Here is a 14605-nt window from a genome sequence, read left to right on the forward strand (position 1 = left end):
AATTGAATATAGATTTTTTAAACATTTGTTATTAAGGGTTCTAAATGCATTTTAAAAAGCACACGTTATTTTGCACTGCACTAAATTTCATTTTTAATAGTTGTAAAAATCAGTAATTTTAAATTGAGTATAAAAAGTACTATTAACATACTATCAACAAATAAAAAAACATCTAACTTCGATTTCTATCAGCCTATTAATAATTTTTTATTATAAAATATAAATTTATATGTTCATTTCAATTGTGCTCGCATGCAGAACTAGGTTAATGCATAAACTTTTTTATTCGAGTTTATATATGTTAAAGAATAATTGTTAAATAATTGGATTAACAAAATGAAAATTCTATAAAATAAGTATTAACAACATTTAAAGCGCTTACAATAACTGCACCACCATGTACATTTGCACCGGCGGATGAGGTTGAACTAAAGGTATGAGAACGAGGAGCCAAGCCGTATCCGGGTTTAATTATATGACGCAGTGAGCTCACCACTAACGACACGACGTCGAAATTTGTACATTTTTGCATATTTTTTTAACATTGTGTTGAGTGTTTTAGTTATAATTTATAAGATGATAAGATGAATGAACGAACGTTGATGTTGGAAGTGTGATGAGGTATGACAATTTTGTGGTTTGTATGGATGATTGAATTTATACGTGCATGTTCATAAATGATCGTTATGATTTTATATAAAAAGTTGAATTATTCACCAGGAACCCATATTAATGTTAGTGTAAGTCGGTGTTCATACAGCAAGTACATTAGCAGCAACCAATGGCAATAAACAGCAATTCCAGTACCCAATAATAATAATAAGCAGCAGAAAGTAAAAATAGAAATGTAGGTAAATATTATATTACTTTTATGATCTATACAACTGCGCACATAATTGAGTACTTATATATGAGTAAGTTTAATCTATGACCACCTATACTGAGAGATATTTGTACACATATAATATATATAATTAAATTTTACACAATTGTGTTATTGTTACAATTCTGTTGAAGCATCGTTGAAATGGTTCGGCTAAATATTTCAAAGAACACTCGTATCTTTAACTTACTGAACTATATCCAGAGCGCATATAAGGCGGCAAGGTTGATGTTTTAAAGCCATATCCAGGCTTTGGTGGCGATCGGTAGGAATGTATTGCTAACAATAATATTTGGTATTGAAATAAAATGATTAAAAATGAAAAACAGAGATAATAATTAACAAAAATCAAGATACAATTATAAATCCATGAAATAATAATAATAAAAAAATATTTTAAAATTTAAATAAAAATTTAAACTAATGGTTATCATAATATAACTTAATTAAAATGTATTATACTCCATACGAAATTTATTATAAAGTAAATAAAATTATAAAACAATTGCAGTTAATTTTATTTTTAAATAAATCAAAAATATTTAAAAAATATATTTAACGAATAGCCCTGCATCTTTCTTCATTTTTATACATAAATTATTTTCTTCTGAAATTCTAACCTTTCTTTTTAAGTAACCTAAAATTAGTTTTAATTTTTCTAATATAAAAACATTACATTAAACTAACTGTCTTCAATAGAAGTTTTAAATTTAATTACCGTTGTAACTAGGCGCATTGCCAAGCGATTTACCAAGTGAACCTCTATAGCTGGTTGATCGATCGAACGCTTCATCTTCGTAGAAGGGTTTCTGATGATCCAAATTACGTGATGGCGAGGCACCGATAGGTGATTCGTACCTAAATATAATAAACTTGTGTATAAGATGTAGTCCCTAGGCAGATTCGAATATAGATAACTATACCTTAATTTATGAATAGGTTCTTTGGATGCTGATGGTGTACGTGATGCATTTCTTGGATCTAAATTATTTTGCTTCCATTTCCTATATTTAGCATGTTCTTTAAGATCTTTGGCTATCACTGATCCGATATTAGAATTGAGTTTTTCTAATTCTTCAGCTTCTCGTTGTAGTCGTCTGGTAGTTTTTGAAAAGTAAAGTTAATGTCTTTTACTTAATAAATTTAAAATAACTTACAATTGAACTTCTCCATTCTTGGTATTATCGACTTCGTCTTCATCTGAAACAGGAACTCCTTTATATGAGTCACTATAACGTCGCCTTCGTTCAGGATCTGTGTAGGGATATGGTGGTGCAGGAAAATCATCTCGCTCAATTTTTGGTTTTTCACCCGGTGGTGGTTTTTTCGCTGCTGGATAATGTGATAATTCAATAGGTTCTTCATTGTTCATACCTGGACTTTTAGGACGTGGCGTTTCTGATCGTATTGCATCAACTAGCACTTTCATAGCACTGCGCGTTCTTGAATGTGGACGCGACGATGGCCTGCTACCAGACACAGAACCACCAGTACTAGTCGCATAAGAAGATGGGCGATGAAAGTGTGGTGATAATGGTGTTTTATCATATGGATCAATTGGCTTCCTAAGATAATGAGGTGCGTCCGTCAAATAACTATACGTATAAATACGTGAAATGTCTTCATATCCAGGCCGACCATATTCCCTCAATATCAAACCAGGACTTACAGTTCGATAGTGCTATAATTGTTATAATATGTTATTAATAAATTTATGATCATAAATTTGTTTAAATTAGTAAAATATTTAGCACTTTAGCGCCCTTTTAATGTGCAGCGGTATTTATAGGATAAAAATTATGTATTTACGAAAAAAATAATATAAACAAAATGAAATAATAATATAAAATAAAAACAAACCTTGCGGCTAGAGGAATAAAGTGAACCATTAAAACTCGGTGTTCTGGAACGCATGTACTGAAAACAACAACAAAAACCATTGCAAGCTGATAAAGAAGTGAAAACTAAAATGCATAATAATATAGGATAAATCATAAGGTTCTAAAATAGGAGGGATGCCAGTACAGCAGGTGCGGCAGGTGCGGCAGTTTGACAATCATGCGAGCAGGCGAGTGCTCAGTGTGGTTAGTGGCTTTGCGGGTCTTTATTTTCAATATATATATATATATATATATATGTGTGTATATATTTATATAAGGTGTGAATGTGTTGTTCGGTGATAAGTGTATTTATAGCCAAAGAATTGGTGCACCTCGCCATGCCATATAATATTTATGTATATATTTCAATTGAAAAATAACTTACCATTTCACTAAGTGCACTAGAGCTAATGCGATCGCATTCAGTATCTGTAAAATTACCGTTGCTAGTAACACCGGTACCATTTAAAATTATACCAGCTTCCGATGGACCAGGTCCACAACGAGGATGCCAAATTGCACTACCTTGTAGGTACATTTCTTCACCATCACCAAATGGATCACCACACTTTGTGCAACGTGCACATGTTGGATGGAAGTGATGATTATCTCCTGCCTGTAATACTTTTCCGCTTATGAAGCGATTGCAGTAAGCACATTTTACACCAAATGATTTTTGATAACATTTCTCACAATAAGGTACACCATCTTTACCCATATACTCTCCATTTAAAACGGAGTTACAGGATTTACATCGGAAACACCAAACGTGCCATTGACGATCTAAGGCGACCAATGCCTGACCTTCTTTCAAAAGTTCTCCACAACCAGCACAATCGTTCGGATCATAATCTTCTTTAATGCGAGCCCTATCTGAAATCGCATTACTCATCTGCTGATGTGCTGTAGCCCTAGTAGGACTTTCTGCTAACGGTGGTGGCGATGCAGTGCCATCTTTATGTACTATATCATTAGTTTTTTGCACAGGCGATGCAGCAGGACCTGCAACACAGTTTTCGCATAATACTTCCTTGCCAGTATTAGTAACCTAGAAATGAAGAAATGCTTCAGATGCACGCATTATTTAAATAATGTGTATGTGTATGTACTTTGCTTCCAGACTTAAATGGCTTACTGCATTTGGAACACGTAAAACATTTCTGATGATACGTCTTCCCCATAGTTGAGACTACCTCTCCCTCTACATATTGCTGGCAGGCAGCGCATTTTGTTCCGTATAGCCTCTGATAATCAGGAATGCAATAATAAGCACCATCCTTTGTAAAGAAACCACCTGTAGCTAGTGATTTCTTACACTGGCAGCACTGAAAACATGCCTTGTGAAAGTGTTTATCTGCCACACGTAGAACTTCTCCAGAACATTTTTTGTCGCATTTTGCACAATAAATTTTTTGTTTTCCTAAAAATAAAACAAATTATTATGTGTATTTTATATAATCGTTAGTTTTCAATGGATTTGCAAAAAAATTTATATCAAAAATTAAATTAAAAAATATGTTCGAAGCCAAAAGACAAAAGTTTTGAAAGAATTTGTAATTTATATTCAAATATTTGTTTATAAATTATTAATATATTATTCTATATATTGTAACATAATATTATACTAGTAAATATTTTCAATATTTGTTTTTTACTTTACAGTAATTTTATTTTATAACTTATTATTAAATAATAATAGTCGTAACCTTACAAATATGTGGGGTAGAGCACGATCGTTTTTTGCCTCAAACACGTAGTAATTAAAACAAAATTTATATTTATGTTCTATGTAAATATATATATATGAATATGTATTAATTTTTCTAATGTTGTAACACTTAAGCAATTGTATTTTTAATTATTTACATTACATAAGGTATATTTGTATAACAATCAATGAAATACCTTATAATAAGTGTATCTTCCATATAGCTTTTGTAATATAAAATAGTTACGAAATTAACCACAAACTAAAGGCAAAGAAAGCATTTAAAAAAAATGAGGAATTATATAATGTATGTATAGGTTATGCACATATATATTTTATACAATATAAAATTTTCCAAAATTTTCCAGAAGAGTTCATATTGAGATTCTTTCTTCTATTCGAATTATAGGCTAGCAGTTATAATTGTACCTGAAAAAGTCAAACTACTTGAGTAAGTGCTTGAGTTCTCTAAGTCAACTAATAACTAATAATAACAAGATAAACAATTCTTTATTAAGTATAATTATATTTTTATTATTACAGAGTTTTATTGCCTCTCCCGTAAAAATAGACATTCTCAGGAACCTATTCAATATGTGCATAAGCGCAGGACATTCCAACAGTACATGTGTGGCCGACTCCTCATTTTCTTCGCAGAATCTGCAGTTTGTATCTATATGTATACCCAGTCATGTAATTTTATCAATTATACTTATAAAAAGATTTAAATCTAATACTTGTGTTTATTTTGATTCAAGTATAGTCAAGTATAATTTAAAACAATTTAAGAATGAGTACATTCTTTTTTACAAAAAAGATTTACATATATTCTCATAACTTAATTTATTAAATTTATAAGAATTTAAAGAAATGTAATGAATTCCAAAGCTACTTAAAAACAAATGCACAAGGACGAAGTATCTGTATTTGCTGCAATCGAAAGCCTTGAAAACCTTGTATTGTTCGGCTGAAATGTATGAACCAGTAGTAGTTGTTCGTATCTGATTTTGACCTATATAGAAAGCATACACGAGTACCTCGAGAATACGGAAAGAAACATATTCACCTCTAAAGGTAGATGAAAATAAGTAATAAATAATGCAAACAAATTCTTTGCGAAGTTTGTTTGTTTGGCAATTTTTATTTAAAAGAGCAAAAAATATTATTCATGCTAATTGCATCTAACGATGCGATAATTAAAATTTCGATATTTACAGAAAGAACAGAAAAGAACAAATTTTTAAATTAAAAAGACCTCGAATGGATTTACTGTTAGAATGAATTTTTAGCCGGAATATAAAATTTGCTATGTGTGAATTTGTTCAAAATATGAATAATAGATACAATTGTGGAATATAACATCACCGACCGTACGCTATGCGTACGATGTATGTATATGCATAAAAAGGTAAAATAGAGACATACAGTAAAATCGCATAAAAAGTATCTTGTAGATATATGTTAAAATGAAATGAAAACATGATTTGGTTATATGGACAATGCTGCTTTCCGGTATGGACATGTACATGTGTACTTGTACTTGTTCTTCTCTCGACACAGCAACTGCAGAAATTTATTGCGTGTGGCAATCCATAAAATAGGACATGTAAAAATTTTATTTCAAATGTTGAGCATGTATTAGAAATATAATTACTCAAATACGTGAAGTCATAAGAAATAATGAGGTCGGCAGAGGTTTGGGTCAGCATGGGAAGTAAATTTAATTACGGGAAACCTATAAAAAGCTTCGTCGGTTAAGAGTTTATCTACACTATAAAATTGTTCGTTATTTTCATATACGAAATGATTGTTTCTGATTTAATAAATTATTGAAACTCAATCTACTATGATCAATTTTATGAACAATTTTCCTTTACCATTTGTGTTATTAGTGCATAACAATATTTTGAAATTTGATCATAAAATATGTTAGTACATTTGTACATTTTATTGATTACTTGCTAAAATGTGAAAAGGTATGTATTCAAATAAATATATATATTAGATTTATTAATTTGGACTTTAAGATACTGCTGATGTTACCTTAACTGGTATTCAGCAGATGAAATCTGCCATCTTAATAATAAGTTCATAATAAAAATATATACTGATTATATACAAAATTTATTACTATTTGATTTTAATAAAAATGCATATCTTCGCGATTTTTCGAAAGATATCACGTATATCTATCACACAGAATTAAAGGAATTGCTCCCTTGCGTTAAATACTGAATACGTTTTCATCAATTTACAGATCTTGAAAGAAATATTTACGATAATTACTATGTAATGTAAACACTACAAACTTAACACAGATTATAGTAACGGAGATCGGAGATAATTTGTATAGATAGCAGATTTTGATATATGATTATTGTGAGCATATGATTTTATTGTTTATTGAGTTTAGATTTTAATGAGTTTATTGAAGCATTCTTTTCTGTGATCTAAAAACGTTTAATAAATTAATGTGATAAGAACATATAATTTAAATACAATATATCTTATTAATCAAAAGACTTCAAATCGTTGATTATGATTATATGATCATAGTATCGTACGGTTTGGAATGTCTTAACATATAGCAAACAGTTGCAAATGGAAAGTAAAATAAATAAACAAGTCACCTTAAAATTTTTCGGCAGACATTGTAAAGAACTGTGTTATTTTTAGTAAGTAAAAATATTTTTAAATCTCTCAATCTTAATGTATGATGTAGAGATCTTGTCTATGAAAAATTCAGGAGGAATTTGTTGCTTTGAGACTAAAACAGTTTTTTTTCAGGCAACTACAAGATAAGCATTGGTTGCTTAATATTGAGATATTACGTTAAAAATAAAAGAGATTTGATGTCCACAATAAAGAAGCGATTAAACCTACAATAGCTTTAATAGAGTCAAAATGTGCAATGAATAATTACATAAAATGAAGATGAGGATAGAGAGATGGAATGAACATTATGGTTGTGCAAGTCATATAAGAATACTTGACGATAATTGTAACCACTAGAGAAAAATAATGGTTCACTGAAACAGGGCAACCCACTTTTTATATACTAAATGAGCCCGTTTTCCATGTGGGAAAATTGAATTTAATGTATAAGGTTATAAACATTCAAAAATTTAAAGAATTCGGGTAGTACACTAAAACTTGAATTGAAATTCTAGCTTAACATTTTTCTACTCTATATTTTATTTTATTACTAAGTCAAGAGGTCAATTGAAAAAATTTCATTTAACACAAGACTTGAACTTATCAAATAAATGTTCGTTCTTTATAGGTTGAAAATTTATAGAATTACTTGGAATTCTATAATCCCCAAAACAAAATTAAAAATAAATTTTAATTTTAAAGAAAATTTAAATGTTTAAAAATTCAAATTATTTTATTAATTTTACTTTATCTTTTGTAGTCGTCACTGTTTTAAATGACGTCATTTCTAAATACAGTCCATTTTTTTTTTAATTTAAAATTCAAGGTTTGTATAAAAACAGGTTAAATAAAAATAATGAATTTACAAATAATTTCATGTTTGAAATTCAAATACGATTTTTATTTAAATATGAGATGTGCTGTTTTTTTAACAATCACAAAATGTTACAACACAAACTTTGTTTGATGTATTAAAAAACAGTATTTTTTAAACTTTAGTTATTTTTTAAAAATGTTAAATAAGTTTACAATTAAATTACAGTTACATCATTTTAAAATTTAATTTATTCATTTTTCTTTCTGCGCAAATCTCAGAATAAACTTAATATGGTATATGCTTTTTGCCGTCAGCCGGCATCATTATTATGATATTATTGCAGGTTTTTTATCTCGCTACATACTAAAATAACAAGGGAAGGCTTTTGCTAAATCAAACTTTGGGGTGAAATGTGCTTGATTATTGTGTCAAAATCTGTTGGTAAGGAGAACCAACAGATGATGTTTCAATGAAATTTTTAAATTTCATAAAATAAAGCAATGCTTTATACGCAGTTTTCATATCTATTTATTTTGAGAACGAAACGTAACATTATATACAAAGATGAATATAATATAAATTTTCAATTGAGCAGAGATAAAATATGTGTAATTTTAAGTATAAAAGTCATGATGTTTAATTTGCATACATACAAATTATTTACTTTAAATTAATACTTGCATAAGGCGACCTTTTGAACATAATGTTCAGTATAATTTTAAGAACAGTTAGATCAATTTATTATAAGATTTTTTTTTAAATCAAATTTAAAATAAATTAAAAATATTAACATAATATTTTATAAATTAAATAATGTATCATCAATAAAAAACTTCCGTAAGAATGATTATTATAGCAATTACCAACACTGCAAATAAATTATGGTTTGAACGTTAAAGTACTGAAAAAAATTTAATATTTTTAGAGTTACAAATACAAAGTTATATATATAATTAATTAAATTACATTTCTGTAATTTAAAATTACTGCAATGTAAATTACTAAAATTAAAATGTTATTTTAAAATTACTTAAAAATTTAAAATAAGCTAAGTTAAAATATTGAATTTTATTATATTAAATATTATAAGCATTTTAATTTTAATTTTAATTTCGTTATTGTTTATTGAAAGTTGTTATAATTAATTACCAAAAACAAAAAAAAAATTGTTCCATCAACAATTATTATGTAATGGAAAATAAAGGTTAAAAATAAAATGTTCTATCATACTTAAAAACATTTTTAAATTACATTAGAGATTAGAAAATATTTGAATATAAAATATAATTATTTTTTTACGAAAGTTTAGAACATTACAATTTCATGAAAGTTAATTTAAATTTCCCAATTCCGTTTTACTCTATTATTGAGCAAAACTCTATTATTGAAAGTATTATAGAAGTATAAAAATTGTAAAAACACTCAATTTATTACAAACAGTTTGGACCCTTTATTGATAGCACATGATATTTGATAAGAATTTTATTGGTTTGTGCCGCTATCTTACATTATAATTCTCACCTTTCAATGTTTTATTAAACTTAATGTTTAATGTTAATAAAAAGTAAAAAGTAAAGTTATTGATTTTTAATTAAGAATATTATGTTAAATACACATAACCAGCATGGTAGTTTTGCGAAATGAAAAATGAATTGAAAATATAAATTTACGTAATTATTTGTATTATTAGTGTTTTTTTTTTAAACTAACAATGATACTATAAGTAATAATTATAACACCATACCATTTATCATTATGTTCGATATTGTATAATGTTGAGTTCACAATAATAATCATCTTTTAGTAAACACATATATGTGCATTAGAAGTCATATATATACCGCTCAATTGAAATTGGAGCACTTCACCTTTCAGCAAAAAATTAAAAAATTTCAACATTTAGATTTAAAAAAAAAATAAAAAAAAATATGAAAAATTTAAATGTCGTCAAAAAACATTTTGACATTTGTATTAATTTGTTTTTGTGATTTAAAACTTTTGTGTCTAAATAATGATAAAAACATTCTAATTGGTCTAATTATTTACTTCTTCTTCTTTTTCTTCTTCTTGAGTTAATGCACTTTTACTCTATAATGGCTGGGGGGCTTATCACTACCCCACACTAGGCTTTAACTAGGTTAAGAAATCAAATCATTTATTTGTCTTTTAGTTGATAAATCAGCTTATTTTCCTAAGAATCCAGAAGTGGACTTGAGGATTGTTAGTGCGGGGTTAAGTAGCGTATCAATTTTAGTGAATAATTTCAGAGCTCTGTCTCTGATATATTTTTTCACTGAGTCAATCCTAAGATCTCTATGTATATCTGTTAATCTAATATACCATGGAATTTTTAAAAACAGTCTTCTTAAAGCCAGGTTTTGAGCTATCTGTAATTGCTTTAAGGTAGTATTTGAGGCTTTGCTATATGTAACACATCCGTACAGTAGTGCTGATCTAATTACTTGCGTATAAAGTAACTTTTTGTTTTTAAAGTTGAAGTGATAATTATTAAATAGCGGCTTTAATAAATGTAGAATCTTAGAGCAGCTATTCCGTTTGTATTTCAAATGTTTAAGCCAATTGAACCGTTTGTCAAAAGTGACCCCCAGATATTTTATGCTATCCTCCCACCATATCTCCGTGTCACAAACGTTCACTCTTAGAGGATGCTGTCTTCTTCTTCTTGGTTTAGTTAATGTATTTCAAGTTCAAAATGTATGTATTATAGTATTATAATATTCTTATTATTTCTGCGCAAAAAATATATATTATTACAGATCAATTAATTTACATTGTATATTTTGTATCTGTCAAACTATAAAAACTGTTTTTAAAATTGTATTAAACGAAATATTTTAATAAATTATTTTTCTTTCAGAAAACTTCATAATCTTTATTTGACTTCTTAAAACAGTATATCTGGGATCTGTTCAGATATTTCCTCAAACTTTTAGTATGTTTTAGTTACAATTTATTTTATTTTCGACTATTGGAAGGGTTCCTTATATTGGATACATACGACAGTTTTAGAAGTAATTTTAGCTGTCAAAAATTACTAGCAGAAGAATTTGAAATGACAGTTTAAATTAAAATCAAAATTCTCGTGTGAATCTAGTATTAACTATAACGCAATCCATTTTCTCGTACATATATTTATGTTTTTTTAGTTATGTCTGGAGGCTTGAAATATATGCTTTAACGTTAAGTTTTTAACCATACGTAATTATACAATGTCAGTATATGATATTCATCGGGACAGAAAATTACACCTCTTTGTGTGTTTGTTAATCTTCATATTGTTTTTAATGTTTATTTTCTCACTTGGTCGAAGTGATTTTACAATTCTAATGTATATTATTATTTTTTCTTGTATATGAATGTTCCAAATGAATCTTTAATCTAAGTTGTGTTCCAAGATATTTAACTTTTTCATTTTATTCTACTTTACAGCTTTAGTATATAAAATTCACTAGAAGAATTTTCTAACTATAAAATCTATAATAATACAATAAAAAATACCGTTATTAAAACGTTTACGAGCTTTTAACTTTCTTGACAATTTAAAATATATGTAACTATTGTATGCTAATAAAAATTAAATTCATATAAAGTTATAATATGATTACAATAGTTTAAAAATTTTAGGTTTTTCATATTTTTCAACACTGGTTACCAGTAGTCACAGTTACCAGTAAATCAACTAACTTCTTAACAGTTGCGCTTAAATTATAAAATCTACTGTGATTTGAAGAAATTTTATTTGAATAGAATCTTGAACTAAATTAATACTAAAAATAAGGTTAGCAGAAAAATGTAAAACACTTTAATGAAGAGGTTTTTATACATACATACTATGTACTGGTATTAAAAAAGAGGTAATAGCAAGCAAGCAAGCAACATTTGATTGCCTTATAAGATTGTGCAAAGGCACTCGTGGTTTTTTCTTTCAGTACTTAACCGTATTGAGTGTATTTGAGCACACCATACAATAAAAATGTCTTTATATATTTATATGTGTATGCTTATAATTATTGATAAGACACGACTTGAATAATAAGTACAACAATGACGTATCCATATATATATAGGTATTGATAACTATTATGCAATAATTTTAAACGTATATGCATATATAATTAATTTGTAGCAGTTAAAGCTATTGAATTATGTATTCTTATATCATCCATAGCAGTTATATGTCCATTTAATAAATGTAAACAAAACTAAATATTCTTTATTTAAATATCACGAAGTGGTTAGAAACCTGCAACAAAATTACTACATATGATTTCCATTGTAGTTTTCATTTTATAAAGAATTGACATAACTTTAGAGGTCACTTTTACAAAACGATGATGTCATTGTTAGCATGAAAGCATCATTAACAAACAATCACTTCGTCGCTGGAGCTTCGTATTTGTTGCTAGTAGAGTTTGTGGAGTGTTTGGAAATACAAAAGTTTATTTAAGCATAAAATTTTTTTATACGAAATTACTTTTATTTTATCATTTAAAAAATATTTCAAATGGAGAAATTTGAAATTATTTTATAAAACTTACAAAATGAAATTAAATTCTTTAAAAAATTTAGGAATGAACAGGGCAAAAAAATTTTTTAATTACGATTTCATTCCCCAGTTTTATTTGGTTAATCAGCAAGCTAATTATAGAAATTTTTTTTATTATCACTCCAGGTATTAAAATAAACATGATAACTTTTTATTTTTTCTTTTAAATAAATTCGTTGAAAAAATTGCCTCTCTTCATTAATTGTTGTAATGAAAAATTTAGTAGTAATATCACTTCATTAGGCTTTTATACAATTCATAAAAATGTTCATTTCATAAAATATTACACACTATAACACTATAGTATAAAGTAATGTACTTTATTTAGTATTTAATGCTTTTTTTAAATTGTACTAAAATGTTTATATTTTATTATTTTCAATCATTACATTTTACCGGGAAGACTCGAGGAAATAGCATGGCTGTGAACGATAGCAGCAAAAGTATTTCCCATCAACATTGTGGCTAATGTTTTTTCGCTTGCAAAATTTACACAGGTGAAGTGAAATGTAAAAGGTCTGTTAACTATTGCCTATCTATGGTATGCAACAAAAAATAGAAAGAGAACAAAGTGAAAGACACATTAATTGCTTTTGCTTATTACATTATTACGATGCGTTTTTGCTCTGCATACCCATATGAATTGTTTTGATTTTTTGTTTTCCCATAACTTTCAAAAGATATAAATTCAAAGTAACGCCTTCAAAAGCTCTTAATTTTTAAATAAGAAATATCCGCTTCACATAATTACTCGATATACAAAAGTATTATGCTCATGGATATTTTTATATGTGTATTTTCCGAAGTCTATGTTTGTTACTGTTTAAAAATAGAATTTAATTAAGTAGAAGAAGAGTCAAGTGCAGTTGTGACCCACATTCAACTCGTAGTAGCTGCTTCACTCCTACGGGATATGAGATGCACTAATCTATTAAAATCGAGAGCCAACAAACGAAACGGAAAACAGTTTCATTTTCATTAGAGCATTAATTTCGGCAAAACGCAGAGATGTGTAATATAATACAATTTATTTATATTAATGCTCTTCTTGTTTCATATATAAATATAATAAAATGGGATATTCATTTAAAATATTAATAATTCTCAAAGTACGGGTTATAACGGCAAGTAAAATTGCAGTAAACGGTAAATGTTGTAAAAAAGTTCAACCAACGTACATTCAATCGATGGTGATATCATTCTTCGAATTTCGAACTTACCAAAACACAATTATTCTAACTAGAATTCTACTCAATAAGAAAAACTAAAACAGGGAGTGGACTTTTTTTATGCTTTGCATGTATGTTTGCGCAAGAGGGTTGCCTTCGAATACTTCATGCACTGCTTCAAAAATTGACAAAATAAGTGCCGAAATAAAATACTAAGAGACAAATTATTCAATTGATTACTGTTTTATATAATTGTTTACAAATCCTTTTATATCGGCAAATAATATAACAATTAAATCTTGATGAACTGCTGACGTTCATTGGCCAAAACACAATTATTTATCAAATTTTCTTTTAAAAGTCTTCTTACCCATTTTATTTTTAACACAACACTAACACCAATACTTCTTCAAATATATTCCTTTATGAGTGTGAGTATCTTGTACAATTCTCGATTCCAATTCGCACTATCTTTGCCACCTTAGTTCAGTGATAGATATATGTAGATATGTCTTTATATATCTATTCAAATATATATTTTAAAATTTTCGTAATTGAACTAAGAAATTTTACAATTGTATCAAGTACACATTATAATTGCATATTATTTATTTAATAATTTCACATAAAATCATTGAAAACGACACCTTATTTTTTTTGGGAAAAACGCACCGTTAGAAGACCTTTGCGACCGAGAGGAAAAATAGCACTGCTGAGCATCTTAATCGAATAATTTTGTCGTGCACAGAGTATTCACACAGATACTCACCAACACAAATGTTCTGTGTACAGTAACTTCTGCGCTGCAACATACAAAATGTACGCCGTTCGCAAAACGAACTTCTACAAAAAGTAGTAAAAATCAAAAACTCTGATTTATTTAACCGATTCGAAAATTGCATGACAGAACTGAATACCATTTAAAA

General features: G+C 27.7%; 1 protein-coding gene across 3 annotated transcripts; it reads right to left on the minus strand.

Annotated features, from left to right (window-relative positions):
- Positions 1-310: 310 nt before the first annotated feature.
- LOC119679442 (actin-binding LIM protein 1-like) lies at positions 311-14358 on the minus strand. 3 transcript variants are annotated; one of them, XM_038091796.1, is made up of 8 exons: positions 14050-14358; positions 3873-4183; positions 3149-3811; positions 2744-2800; positions 2041-2564; positions 1807-1980; positions 1602-1741; positions 312-1162 (listed from the first exon to the last, which is right to left on the minus strand). In XM_038091796.1, exons 1-8 carry the CDS (start codon positions 14051-14053, stop codon positions 1065-1067), a joined length of 1971 nt encoding a protein of 656 aa, XP_037947724.1. In that variant the 5' UTR covers positions 14054-14358; the 3' UTR covers positions 312-1064. The 3 variants fall into 3 exon arrangements, with proteins under 3 accessions (XP_037947725.1, XP_037947724.1, XP_037947723.1); XM_038091795.1 differs by lacking the exon at positions 14050-14358 and adding an exon at positions 9688-9840; XM_038091797.1 differs by lacking the exons at positions 2744-2800; positions 14050-14358 and adding an exon at positions 9688-9840 and having other exon boundaries at positions 311-1162.
- Positions 14359-14605: the final 247 nt, after the last annotated feature.

This window comes from Teleopsis dalmanni, chromosome 2 (genome assembly GCF_002237135.1).
Source record: "Teleopsis dalmanni isolate 2A chromosome 2, ASM223713v2, whole genome shotgun sequence".
NCBI lineage: Eukaryota > Metazoa > Arthropoda > Insecta > Diptera > Diopsidae > Teleopsis > Teleopsis dalmanni.